Source organism: Sturnus vulgaris, chromosome Z (assembly GCF_052056855.1).
Source record: "Sturnus vulgaris isolate bStuVul1 chromosome Z, bStuVul1.hap1, whole genome shotgun sequence".
Lineage (NCBI taxonomy): Eukaryota > Metazoa > Chordata > Aves > Passeriformes > Sturnidae > Sturnus > Sturnus vulgaris.
Window position 1 is genome coordinate 54,035,195 of NC_142283.1, and position 14,524 is coordinate 54,049,718.

A 14,524-nucleotide genomic window follows, 5' to 3' on the forward strand; every position below is an offset into this window, starting at 1 on the left:
TCAGCTCAGTGCAGTAAGCTTCTAAGGATTCAAAATTAAACTCACTTCTGAGTTTATGCCATGCAATATGGAATAATTGGAGAAATAAAACTAAAAATAAGTTATTTTATAAAAATATATCCATGCATCTGAAGATGGGCAAAGCATTTCTTCACAGTCACTGAATTCGGTGGCTATCACGTTCACAAAGCATTCTATCCTTCATTAATTGGAGATGCAGACTTTTGCTAATCAAAATTGCTCTTAATGCAAAATCATGTTTGGCATATGAAACACATAATCATGAGCTGACATTAGCTATTATATAAATATGAATGTGCTTAGAATATTACAGCATGTACTATTTATATGTTACTTGCCAAAAGTAATCCATACTAATGAAGGAAAAAACTTATTTTTATCTCCAAGGACAGAAAATGTTGCAGATCCAAGCTGTTTGCAAAGACACAGTGGATACTTACATGTTCTTTTTAAAATGGAATTTGAAAATCCACACATATAGATATATATATTGCTCTGTTGTTCTAGTCTTTGCTTACTAGGACTTAGAACAGAAGTACTTTTATTGGAAATCAAAGTTCACTCGTACATTTTATCATGCTTCAGCGTAATTTCAGCATTTCAGTATGCTTTTATACACTTTATTAACTTTCATAGATAAAATATAACTTAGTCCCTCATTTATTCCTCTGAGGTAGTATAATTAAGAATACAATTTATTTTTGCCTTTTTTTTCCTTCTTCAGCTAATAAATATAACTACACATGTATAATTAAATAAGTTTTCATTCAGCTCTTGTTGTCGTGCAACATTTCAGCCATTTGCTTCTAATCCTACTCCAGATTTTTATTTCTGGCTAGAGTCAGTGAAGCAAGAGGAATGAAAGCTCTACTGTCTGACATTATTTAAGCCAAAAATTGCTATATAAGTTTGTTAATTTTCTGTTTTCCAGCCAGACAATATTGAAAATTACCATTGCTAGTTCACCAGTCCACTCTAGAACATAGTTTTTGAACTTGCATGCTCTTGCTCTTTAATCAATATTTTATTGTGTTTTCTATTTTGAGCCCAGTTCAATTAATTATTGGTATATTTTTTAATACAAGAAGGTCACTTAGGTTTAGGTCTCTGGAAAACACTGGGAGAATAGTCAGCAATTTCTGCTCTGCCCCAAAAACTACATGACTTAGGTGATACCACTCCTTTAACAGCTTAATAAAAGGTGAAAGGATAATGATAAATAAAACAGAAGTGAAGAAAAAAACCCCTTTTTATCATATTTTCCACAATTTTTCATGGTGTTTTGTTTCCTCATAACCAACATCCCTCAAATAATTTTGTGCACATAGGGAGTAAATATACACATCTCGTTTCTTTCTGTTGAAGATTAAAAAGAAAATTCAGAGGCGCTCGATTTAATTCTCATTAAAGCATTAAAAGTTAAATAAAATAGGAAATAAAATTAGTATTGGAAATAGCATATAACAAAGATTTTCATCATGGCAAAGATTTCACATACAAGACCATCCTAAAGGCTCCTTCCTTATTTGTCATAGCTTGCCAGGGAAAATATTTGCGTCTAACCTTCCCCACCCTGAAGTTCTTAGTACATTGGAATACCATGTAGTGACTGCAGCTTCCTTTGGCAGGATAATGAATTTAACTGTAGCAGTACTAAATTTCAGAGAAGCTGAAGCAAAGTAAGTTTTTTTGTAAACTTTTTTTATTACTATATTGGAAAAAAATAATTCAGTGGCCCTCTTTGTATTGATCTTCAGCATTAAAGGAAAAACATTTTGATTTTCAAAAGTAGGTAAAATGTTTTAATAGCACTGTAGCATATCCATTCTTAAATATTGTTTTAAAAAATAAGTTGCTTTCTATGCATAAACAGTCCTGAAGTTTTCAGTAGTAAAGAACTTACATAAAAAATTGCTGGAAAATTAAGCAATGAAAATTTTAATTTTAACAGATTTTGGTATTTTGCTTCATGGAAAACTAAACTTTTGTTGTTCTTACTCCATATTAGAAGAGAAACATATTTTGGAATGTTTCAGTTTCCTGTCCAATAGACAGCAAATGTTCATGCACTATGTACGCACTTTATCCCTGCACTATTGTCTCAGTTCTGACAGAAAGGTCTTGCACTGTGCTGAATCTGATGTTTTTGGAATAGGTAGCAGCTTGTATTCAAGAATAATGGGAGGATATAATGCCTTGTATAGAAGGGGAACATGACCTCTCTGTTTTAATGATGTGTTTGTACACAATGTAGAGTTCCATTTTATCAGTATATGCAGGTAACAGGGAGAAAATAATGTCTTTATTAACAGCAAAATAGTGTGGGTTATTTTTAATAGAAACTAAGCCATATTCAGTGTGTGGTGTGTGAGTTGGAAACAAAGTGCATTTTGTCAGTAGTTGGATGAGAACATGGAATTGATACTGACGACAGCATCATTTCCACAGTGTTTCCCCATCTGTGCTACTGAGAGAGAAAATGGGGCATATCCATTACATGTCAGGTGACAAGCTACTGGTTTTAAGAACAAAGCCCGTTTTCAAGATGTTTTCTCACAGCATAGGTCAAGTGGATCAGTTTGGTTTTCCGTAATAAACTGATCAACAATGACTCCCCTTCTCCCATTGATTAAAGGTAATAGAATTGACTCCCCCAAAAGTAAGATATATAACTAGAGATGAACTTTAAAAATATCACAATAGTTGCATATATGTTTCACAATAAAGCACATACATATTTTGGCCAATTATTGCATGAGTGGGTCGTTTTGTCAGAGTTTGGCAGATCTGAATATTGAGGGATATAGATAAATAACAAGCTTACAGGTCTTTCTTGCAGTGGATTTAGATCAAGCCCATTCCATGAAATTGTGATTTGAATTAATTTAAGTTATGAAGTCAAAAGTGGTGGAAATAGAAATAATTTAATTTTGGAAGATGTTTGCACAATTCTGACAATTCTGAATTTAATTCAGAGAATTTCTAAGGTCTAAGTAATGTGCATAGTTCTCATTAGAGTATTTTGTGTTTACTTTGCCAACTGAACCTTTCTGTTAAATAACTAAATATTGTTAGAAGAAGAAATGTACACAATTGCCTTACCTTAATAATTAAGCAAACATCTTCAAAGTATACTTTTTGAAGTTGAAAAATTGTATTTCAGGAGTATTTCATAATTTATGTAATGATTAATGTAGGAAATCAGAAAACTTTGGATTTTAGTAGATATCATAGCCATCATGTTCAGTCTAATTGGTGTTAATGGATAGAAGCATCTGATTTTTCATCATGGCTGCATTCTAAGCTTTGGCTGTTTTGTCCCTTTTTCAGACTTCGGGTTTTAATGTCAACGTAAGGGAAGGTTTCTGTGAAGATCTAGATTTTTGTTTCAAAGTCAGTCAATATTATGAAAAAATTTTCTTGCAGAACTTTTTAAAACGCAACACAGGTGAAAGTATTAGGTTAGGATATTTTTAAAGAGCTCTCAGAGGAGGTTCATCAAATGCATGAAACCCAGACTGATAAGGAATTATGGTGTTTGCAGTCCATAGAACCAACTGGATTAGACTGAAGTAGCTTTATAACAATAAGTATGAGAAAAATTATTGTCACCAAACATTAAATCTATTTAATAAATAAGTGCATTGATGCTTTCTTGATTCAGTTCCTTGGGTCAAATTTGTCTATCTGTGAAGTCTCTGTAAGTCCTTTAGCATATTTTAGATTCTGGACTGCTCTTGCACCAAAATATGGCTTCTCTGAAAGATGGAAGGTGTAAAAGATTAAATTCTTCATCTTTACTGTGGCAGAAGACAAAAAAATACGACTGGAGAGAAAATTTGCATAACCTGAAATATTCCTACAGTATAGTACAGTATGAACCAAAGGAATTGATGAGTGACTGTCCTTAGCAATACATGGGATGATAATCCATGTCTTACTGCCTCTTTTTGTTTAGTTCATTAAAGTAAAACAAGATTGTGTTGGAGTTTTTAATAGCTGATAATATTCTCAGAAAGGGGTTACTCAGACTGGGGATTTGGCCCATAATTGTACACTGTAAAAAAAATCTTGTATCACTGTAATTTTACTCCAGTTAAAAAAGAGCTGAAGCATCTTAACGAGAACATTTATTTCTTGACTTACTGCAACGTGTTTGAACTATGATTTTATGGCTTGGTCTATTTAGGACTTAAATGAAATAAGAAAAAGCATAAATATAACGAAATTATACTTTCTTCTGTAGTAATTATAATTCTTCAGCTTGGTGCAAACGGAAGTAACACTTCATCTCATCTTTGTGCTCTCCAGTTAGTTAAGTCTTTGGCACTGAAGATATGTTTCATGAGTGTGCATCTTCAGTGTTAGGGCTCTGTTTACCAAACTTATAGAACAAATATTGTGTAAGAACACTAATTTTCTTTGCAAGTGCTGTGATATACACATGTAATGTTGAGAACAGAGATATCCTAAATTGTTTAGAAGCCACTAGGTGCACGGAAGCATTGGTACTTTTTTATGATATCCCAAACTTATGGTTTTCTTATTTTCAGGTACAGCAAGTACAGACTGTGCAACAGGTACAGCATGTCTACCCAGCCCAGGTTCAGTATGTGGAGGGAAGTGACACAGTCTACACTAATGGAGCTATGTAAGTTGGAAAATGGTCAGAATTTTAATGTTCATTAAAATGTGAAGTATAATACATATTTTCAGTTAGATTCTATTGACTACTGTATATTAAATTGGAAAGAAGAATTATTCAATTACAGTTATTCTTGTGTCAAAATAGTTTTTTGGATGAAAATGTGAGTTCACTCTATTTTTTTTTTATTAAGGCAGAAGTTTTGTGTAAGTAGAATTTTTGTGATTGTTTTAGTTGCACCCATATGGCATAGCATTGTTTGAAAAAGTATCTTCTAGTTCATGGATATGTTCTGTCTGAAAGACATATTGTGAAACTTCTGTCCTCAGGACAAAAGGCAGGGCCTTCTGTCTTCCTGGCTGCAATCCTAGTGGCAAATGATAGAGAGGTGCAGCAGCTGTAGTTACTATCTAAAGAAGTTGTAATGTGATTTCGTTCCTGTGTTTCATAAAATTAGATCAGTTTGGTTTTTTTTACAAAGGAATGAGGAAAAGCAGAGGAAGGAAATTAAGTCACATTTTGCTGCTTCTTTAACATCTTTTTTCACATGATTGTGCATTTCCTGCTTTCCTGAGCATGCCTTTTCATCAAGTTTCTTTCTTCAATACACAATTTAAGAAAGACTAAGAAAAAAAATTGAGCTTTGATCTGTTCTCTGGACCTTACCTAGTCTAGTAACAGACTTGGTGCAACACCACCTTTCAAATTGGCTCAAACTTCAAAGTAGACTGTATTGCTTGGAAAGGAGCTTCTCAATGTCATTTTTTCATTTACTATTTTTGCTTTCTAACTGGCTTTATGAAGAAGTACAATTTATAAAGCTTTTTGATTGTCTGAAGGTACTTACGTATTGATGGTAATCCAAAAACAATTCTAAAGACTAATATTATTTGGATTCAGAGACTTAGGATGCTAACACTGACATCGTTCTTTGGTCATTTCTACTAGCACATTTTGATTTATTAATTTTTCATGTACTATCTTCTCCTTTTTTTTTTCTTCTCACTTGTAAATACTAAACAATGTATTTTAAATATGCATTTGACTTCTGTATTGTACTGATTTTGTTTGGGATAGATTCATTTTCTTCCTAGTAGCTAGTGCGTGGCTGTGTTTCAGGCTTGTGCTACAAATGGCATTGATACTATTTACTGTGAAGAAAGTAACTCTACGCCAGCCAAAGCCAGCACACACATCCAGCAGCCTAATGTCATTGTGACTGTGATAGTCTACCATTAGCCTCCAAAAGAGGTCGTTCTTAAATAAGCTATTTTTCAAGTTTCTCTTTTCATTCATTACTTTTAAATTATTTTGTGTGCTGTTGGGACTTTTGGCAGGGTCTAAAAAGTGTTCTACAGTACTGATTACAGTCCAAGGGAAAAACAGAAGCACATGTGACTGGCTGCTTGGCATGAACCTTCAGGTTTCCATTATTTTACTGTATTTCTATATCTGAATCCCTCTGTCAGTTGTTGCAAAATCAGTGAATAGGATATAAAAGAAGAAAGCTCTTCTTAGCACGTGACCCAAATCTAGATTGTTTTTCCTTCCTACAAAGAAGATTTTACCTATGCTGTTGTGAGCAGCAATGCAGTGGACAGGCAATTTGTTGTTCAATCTTTACAGGAAGATTAGCCTTTCTAAAGATTGTAATTTCATTAGCAGAGAATGGACCCAGTCTTTGCTTCTATTCAGACTTTTTAAAGATTCTATGTAGTGAAACACATTTCCCATATGCTTTTATAGACCAGATTTTGGGTAGTTTTCCCATGATTATGTGTTTGATGTATTTTATGATAAATCCAAATCTTAATTCTAACACAATATCAGATACAGAATTCTTCCATAATCTATCAAGCAACAATACTGCTCTAGCAACAGAATAAATCTGCAAACCATAGTTAGGGTGAAGACATGAATTCATACTGGAATCTCTGGAGTAGATTGTCACAGCGTGCCTGATGAAAGACTTCACTTTCCACTCTGCTCTCATGAGACCCCACCTGGAGTGCTGTCAAGTTCTGAGGTCGTCAGAATTAGAGAGACATGGAACTGTTAGAGCAGGTTCAGAGGAGGGACACAAAGATGACCAGAGCACTGGAGCCCCTGTCTTATGAGGACAGATGAGGACAGTCTAATAGGCTTTATTGTGACCTTCCATTACTAGCAAAAGGCTTACAGAAAAAGGTGGGAGAGGGACATCTTATACAGGCAGATAATGATAGGCTAAAGGGGCAATGGTTTTAAACTAAAATAGGAGAGATTTAGATTAGATTAAATCAGATACTACAAAGAAATTCTTGGCTCAGAGGGTGGTGAGGAAGGTTGTCCAGAGAAATTGTGGATGCCCCATCCCGGGCGGTGTTCAAGACCAGGTTGGATGGAGCTTTGAGTAACCTGGACTAGTGGAAGGTACCCCTGCCCATGGCAGGGGGAGTTGGACTAGAAGATCCTTAGGATCCCTTCTGACCTAAACTATTCTACAATTCTGGAAAGAATTGTCCTTTATTTTAAATACAACACTTGCCAACTAGCACTGATTTAAGTCCATATACAATAGCAACTACAAAGGATGCAGTTACAATATATATCAGGAAAAAGTTACCTAATTCTTTGAATTATAAAAGTAAGAAGTTTGTCAGGTTTCACAGTCTTTGTTAAGTGTAACTGTTGTGTTCTTATAACATTTTATATCATGATTTGTCTACACTTAGAAGTTATTTGGTTTTATTATAATTGGAGGGAATATAGTAATAAAAGGGGTGTAGCCCACAGCTTGTCACAATGATATGAGAATATTTGAACTACGTTATCTACATTTGTCTCTAGTTAACAGCCGTTTTGCTTGTCAGCGTGCCACTCTATCCTGAAGCAAAAGTGCATTGTTTTTGCAATGACATGTACAGCCTTACCTGGCTGTTCAGAAAACATTAAGACTATTATTACTGCACCTATGTTCACCTAGAAGTGAACTTTCTTCTTAAGAATTTTCATACATAAATAAAAGGTAGTCACTTACCTGATAGTTCTGATGTGGCAAAGAAGGTTTTGATTGCTGGGACTGTCCAAGGATTGCTATTGCTGTTGGATCCAAACAGTATTCTTCACCAACTTGTTGTACAACAATTTGTGGTGTTTATATTGGCAAAACACACCATTTAAGCAAACCCAAGAATTTACTATTACCCTAATTGAAATCTTAATGGTTAAATGAAGTAATTGTTATCAAAATAGTTAAAATTGTAGTCTTCGTATTAGTTTCTAGTATCTATCCCTTTTTCTTTTCATCCTTTTCCTTTTACTACCCTTATGCATACTAAAGTGAATAGCTCCTCTCTGAGTTACAGAGAATTTCAGCAATTTACTACTAACACAGATGTTACATGTGGACAATGTATGATGGGTGGTGAGGGCCACTCCAGAGTGTGTCCACTTGCAGCTATTTTTAATGTGTTCTAGCACAGTCTATACTTTGTCTGTTCTTCACTGGTTTCCATTTCCATAGTTTATTTGAATTTGGTTTTTGTGGTCTGTTTTTGTAAGAATGGATACTTCTTGAATACTGTTATGCCGCCTCATGATCCTCTTTGCTACAGTTTTGATTTAGGGTCACAGATTGTTTAGTGTGTACAGAACAGCTATTTGATATTGTCTGTTAGACACTACAATGCCTCAGCATTTTAATGATAGGTTTCATACCACACAATCATAGAAAGCTATGCTAAAATGGAAACAGATTAAGTAACATTTATCTAATTGAACAGTAATCACTGCTAGAACAAAACTCTAGACTAAGACAGAGAAACGTAGACAAAGAGAGCCTGAAAAGCCCAGCTCATGAGGTCTTGCAGATTTAGTATGTGCCCTTTGACATATTCCTAACAGTGGCAGTGTCATATTTCTTGGACTTTAGTTCTGCTGTACTTCATCAGAATTTTAGAAATGTGTAATTAATGCTTCCTTAACTATCTGAATTACAAATCCTTAGAATAAAATTTATAGAATTGCACCTTTGTTTTCATTTACTATATTCCCTGGATTGCAGGATTTTCTGTTGCTGTGCATTGCGTGCGCTGTTATTGCTTTGTTTGCATGTGGGAAATGATCTTGGACTGAGTGTTGAAATCTCAGTTCTTTTTTATGGCTAATAAATGCCTCTCTATTATAATTTAATGGCTATATCATGTTCTGTTGTGATAGTCTCAGGGTGTATGGCACTACCTTTTCTTCCCTTTGCTTAGGATACATCACCTCCAGAATCTGGCTGTTACGAGGTCTTCCCTCTGTATTAGACAAAGGATTCTGTTCTCTCTAGTTTCTGTCAAGCTCACTATTAGCTTAAGGACCACAGAATTATCCTAAAAACTTAAAGGACTTTGAGGATATTGTTCTGGGATGAAAGAATTTCTTTTGGTTTTGGTTTGGAGGTGTTCTAAGGTTGAACACTGATACATAATAGTCAATGGATCGGGTATTTATATAGAATCTGATCATAGGTGCAGATGGGATTAAATTATTTACAATGTGTGCATGTGCACACTGAAAACTAAGGGAGGACAAGAACAAATTTACTATTTCAGTGATGTTGTTTTTAGTTTTCTCCTTTTCTTAGAATGTCAGTGTCTTTCAAGAGACAAAAGTGTCTGTAAAAGTTGGGCTCAATAACATTATGTTAGAGCCAGTAATGTAGGGAAAGACATTACAGTTGTTTTGCATGGTAATTCTGGGACTTACTGAATATAGAAATTAATTATTTTCTGGTTTCATATTCAAAAAATAGTGTTTTAAACAACTTTGTACCACAACTCCAACTCTTTTATGTTAACATTATATTTTGTAAATCAAAATTTATGTAAGCAAGCAATGAGGCATAATAGGAAATGCCTTGAATTATTGTACCTTGCAATGCTAGTCCAACTCTTGCTGGTATTGTTAATTTCTAATGTGGGATCTTAACATCAGGCACCTGTTCTAGGCTTGCTTAATCTGAATTGAATTCACACAATGCCTGACTTTCTGTTGCTTGCTCTCAGGGTACACATGATCTAGTTTTCACGGCCTTCTGGAAACTAGGATTCTGCAGCCTAACTACTTAGATTTTAAATTTACTTGTAACTGGTAAGATTTCTAGTACTGTATTCTAGTAAGCACCAAACTTCAGTGTTTCAATAGTAAGAACTATCAGTTTCTGTAGCCTTCCTGCTGTCTCAAGCAAGAGTTAATCATCAATGTGTTCTCATAAAGAGCATGAAAATTTAGAGATTACTCACTGTGTGGTTTTATATGCAGCTGTTAAAGGAGAGAAGAGCTAGGAATGCTTTTACAACCTTTGCAGTGGGAAGGAACTGGCTATGATATATGTCAGTCTATTTGAGAAAGTATAACGTATTTGTGCTACAAGTGCTGTGGAGAAATAGAAGATCACTTCCTTATTTGAAGTTATTTTCCTCTTTGCTTCAATTTTATTTTAAAGGGTAGTGTTACCATGTGCAATGACCTTAAAATATTCAAGTCTGATTTCTAAAAATACAATTTTTCAAAACTGCTTTCTAAAACATCATCTTATCCAGCTGCATTTTTAATTTCCAGATTGAATAATTTAGGTTAAATTAAATGTCTGTTTGCTAAGTTGAAATTATTGTTACATGTAATTATAGTTTCATTTCACTTTTAAGTACACAGTTGATCTCTGTTGTGAAAGGTTTGCTAAATCATCTCCAATGATCAGGTATTCTAGAAAAGCCTGCTGGTTGTTGGACCAAATGGAAGAGTGTGTTTACTTTTGAGTCAGACCCATTGATGTATCCCATTGATACATTGATACAGAGTGCTCTTGTAGGCAGAAATAGGTGCTCTGTTACAGTCAGTCCTTATTTAGAGACTATGTGTGATATAGAGGTCTAGAGATGATATGTATGATGTACAGATATACCTAAACAAAGTAAAAGCAAACAAGTATTCTGTCTCCTATGCCACACCAAATCTGCTACTTCATTTTCTTTGAAGGAGAAATTTGAAGCGTTTTCTAGGATTTGCATTGCTTCCAATATTCAATTCCACTTTTATAAGTGAGATTTTTTCTCCTTGCATCTTTTGTGCAGTGTATTTCCTCTAGCCATGTCTGTTTTTGCTGTCAACAACGATCTTATCCTTTCATTACTTCTCTTACTGACAGCTGATACCAAGATTTTTCTTTCCTCTTTTGGGAGAAACTACAGTGTCAGTCACTTGTTGATCATTTCCATGAACTGTTTCCCCTGAGCCAATATCACAACATTTCCCTACATTTCTTCTCTGCTGCATAGCATGGTTCACACATGTAAAGATAGAGGCAACATCGTGTCTGCTAGTGGTTGTTGTGCTCGTCTCAAGGTGAACCAAGATATTAAGAAAAAATTTCTTTCTTGCAAAGGGTGATCAAGAAGTGGAACAGACAGTTTAGGGAAGTGGTGGAGCCACCATTCCTGGAAATGTTCACAAAAAATCTAGATGTGGCACATGGAAACATGATTTAGGGATGAAGATGGCAGTGTTCAGTTAATGGTTGGACTTGATTTTGTTTTGAACCTTAACAGCTCAGTAGATCTTATCTATGATTTTAAGATAAATAGTGTCCCTTCCGGTATCACAAAGTATCACGATGATACCTTTGAGAGAACAGATTAATCAGGACCTGCACAGAACCTCAATACATACATAGATTAGTGCAATGAAAAGATCGACTGTTTTTAACTTCCAAAAGAAGGGTTAATAGATTAAGTGTCTGTTTGAGCATTAGTCCCTAAAAGAACTATTTTGCTTTGTTTGCAGCAGACTGCAAGGCATTTCTTTTGGATTAGCTTAAAGGTTTTTTGCAGCTGATCCTGGGGCTTTTGAAATACTCAAAATAAAATGGAAAATGTTTAAGTAGCTTGAAAAGGAGTAAGAAGGAATAAGGTAGTACGAGGCTTTTCAGATTTTGAAACTTAAGTTTTGGAGATTCTGGAAGTCTGTGCAGGGGAAGGGAGAAACTGTTGAAGCCGTAGTTAATAAAGCAAAATTTCTGATTTTGTTGATGAGGTACTATTATGTTCCTCGGTTATTAAGAAGTAATACTTTTGTGAAGGTAAAGAAGCAATTATAATTTCTGGGTCTGTTGTTTTCTAATTAAGTAATCTTACATAAGTTTTCATAATTAAAAAAATAGCAGTAAATTGCCTTGACTTTTTCTATATATTAATAAAAAATAAATATTGTATAGATAAAGGGGAAGAAAAGCCTGACTTCAGATTCTTGCATAGGTGTCTTAATAATCAGCTTACTGCATAAAGCAAGACTGCAGCATCCACCTCTTGTGTTTCTGTACAAAAGTGTCTGGGATTTTGTTGTTTGTTTGTTGGAGTTTTTTTAACTTGTTTAGTTACATGCAATATAAATTGATATTGCCTGTAGATTACATGGAATGTTACATATTTTTATGCTTAAATGAGAAAATTAATGATTGGGTAAACTGACTGATTTTTACTTGTTATCATGCTTGTCAACATAAAAAGATCCAGTCTTCGAAAAAATTAGTTCTATTTCTTTTATAATTTTGAAATACGTTGAGTTAAATATCAAATTTAGTTTACAAGAACAAATACAAATTCAAAAATTATAAGTAGAAATTAAAAAATTATAACACATGAAGAATAATGATTCAAAATAAATAAATAAGAACATGAAACATATGATAGAAGGTTTCAGTAGCTGAGTAGTTTATTAGGGTGAACTGGTTAATGTGAATGTTTCCTGCTTGATAATTATTTTTAAAATGTTGCTGTGGCATTCCTTTAACTTCTTTAATCTTTGTGACAGTTTTACAAATCATAATTATGTTTGGTTTTTTTCCTTAAATGCAGTTTTGTATCATTACACGAATTCACGTCTGATTTGAAATTTGCCCTGCAAAAATAACTGCATTTCCCAAAATACCAGCAGACTCATATCTTCAAGCTTCATTCAAGAGCTTCAGTGAATTTAAAAACAATAGACAACAGAGGTTGCTTGAACATTGGGCTCTGTTAGCTGACATTTGTATGAATTGTTTGTAATTTTGCAAATTTGTTTGTAGTTGTGCAAAACATATAACATCCAACTGGAAATTAAAATTCTGTTGTCAAATTTTAAACGAAGTTGATGCAGGCAAAGCTTTATAAATTAAATATAATTAATATTTGCAATATATTAATAATTGTATTAGCTTTATGTACCTGCCTTCAATTTTTTTGTTCCTTTCTTTCTTCCTCTTCGTGTAAGACTGACAGTTTTTCTGTAATGTTCAGTGGATACTTGGCTTATCATTGACACTGAGTTAGTTATTTAATGCTTTGACTTGATTAATTGTTATTCTTTGAGGAGACAGGGACTGTTTACCAATCTGATTTGATTTGATATTTGTTTTTGTAAATCAATTTCTAGAGTTATAACATTACCCTCAGCTAAATGAAATACAAATAATACATTTTCCTTTTCTTTTATTTTCTTTTCTTGAAGCCGATCAACAACTTATCCTTACACAGAAACCCAGATGTACAGTCAAAACACTGGGGGAAATTATTTTGATACTCAAGGAAGTTCTGCACAGGTGACAACAGTGGTCTCGTCTCATAGCATGGTGGGCACTGGAGGGATTCAGATGGGCGTAACAGGAGGACAACTCATTAGCAGCTCAGGAGGAACCTATCTGATTGGCAATTCAATGGAAAATTCTGGTCATACAGTGACTCATACAACACGGGCCTCCCCAGCGACAGTAAGTATTTCAGACTGATGCAAAACCTTTGAGACTAGTCTTTTAGTCACTCAGATGTTCTTGCAGACTGACACAGTTTTTGTGACAGAATGCATTGTGATATTATGTTGTCAGATTAAGGACTACATAGTACTTTCTGTAAAAAAAGCACTATGTATGTATAAGATACAGGAGTAAGAATACTGTGAAAACTTAATTATGAAGGCGTACCTTTCCCTTGACAGCTTGAAAATAATTACATTTCATATGTTAAATTTTAACAGTTTATAATTTTTCTGAAAATGTAAGAAAAATACAGTGTTGCTGAGCGTAACTATGCTTGATGTAAATGTTAAATAATGTAAATGATATATCAGTATCTGTAACTTCCCTGCATTTAATCAGTTTGTTTGCCTGATATTGGTATAGTTTTGGTACCTTATTTCAAAAAATTTCCAGTTGTTCAGAATACCGAGGTAATATGTTTTAACACTTTATTCTTACTTATCTATGGTATATCTCCAAATTCTGTTCCAGATTAAAAGCTCATTGTGGCAATGTCTGACAGTGCTATTGGGAAGATGCATTCTGTTACAACTGTGGTATAGAATATTGTGGTTACATAAACATGAGCATGAAGAACTTTACCTAGGAGCTTAGTCAATCAGCCTATATTTCAGTTGGGAAAATGGGTTTATACTGACCTTACCCTTTGCTGCCCTAAGGAGTACTTTCACCTCATTCTTCTGAATATTCTGGTCTGCACATAGAGATTTGGAAGTAATAGGGAAGAGAATTGTGAAAGATAGGGTAGCGGCAGTTTAAAAATACAGAAAGGAGATAAAGCATCAGTAATAATACAGATTCATCAGTATTCAAAAAGTCAATGAAGTTAGGGGACTTAATTTTTAGGAACTAATGTAAAAGCATTAGATTTAGATGATCTGAAAATTCTCTCCAATTTGAATCTTAAGGTGATTATCTTATGGTTAAATACAATTTTTGGTACCATGCAAGAAATTATTACTTTATCCAAAAAACCCATGCAGTATTATTTCCTGAAAACAAAAATTGTGATGAGTCATAATTCATGAATAGTATAACTA

The 14,524-nt window shown here is 34.0% G+C and overlaps 1 protein-coding gene across 2 annotated transcripts in view; it reads left to right on the forward strand.

The window, feature by feature from the left end:
• Positions 1–14,524, forward strand: part of RFX3 (regulatory factor X3) — a 106,419-nt gene that overhangs the window by 53,842 nt on the left and 38,053 nt on the right. For both annotated transcript variants that reach the window (XM_088157217.1, XM_014880239.2), the window contains exons 3-4: positions 4,575–4,672; positions 13,181–13,439. In XM_088157217.1, the coding sequence (XP_088013343.1) occupies positions 4,575–4,672; positions 13,181–13,439 (357 nt within the window). The remainder of the gene's footprint in view (positions 1–4,574; positions 4,673–13,180; positions 13,440–14,524) is intronic.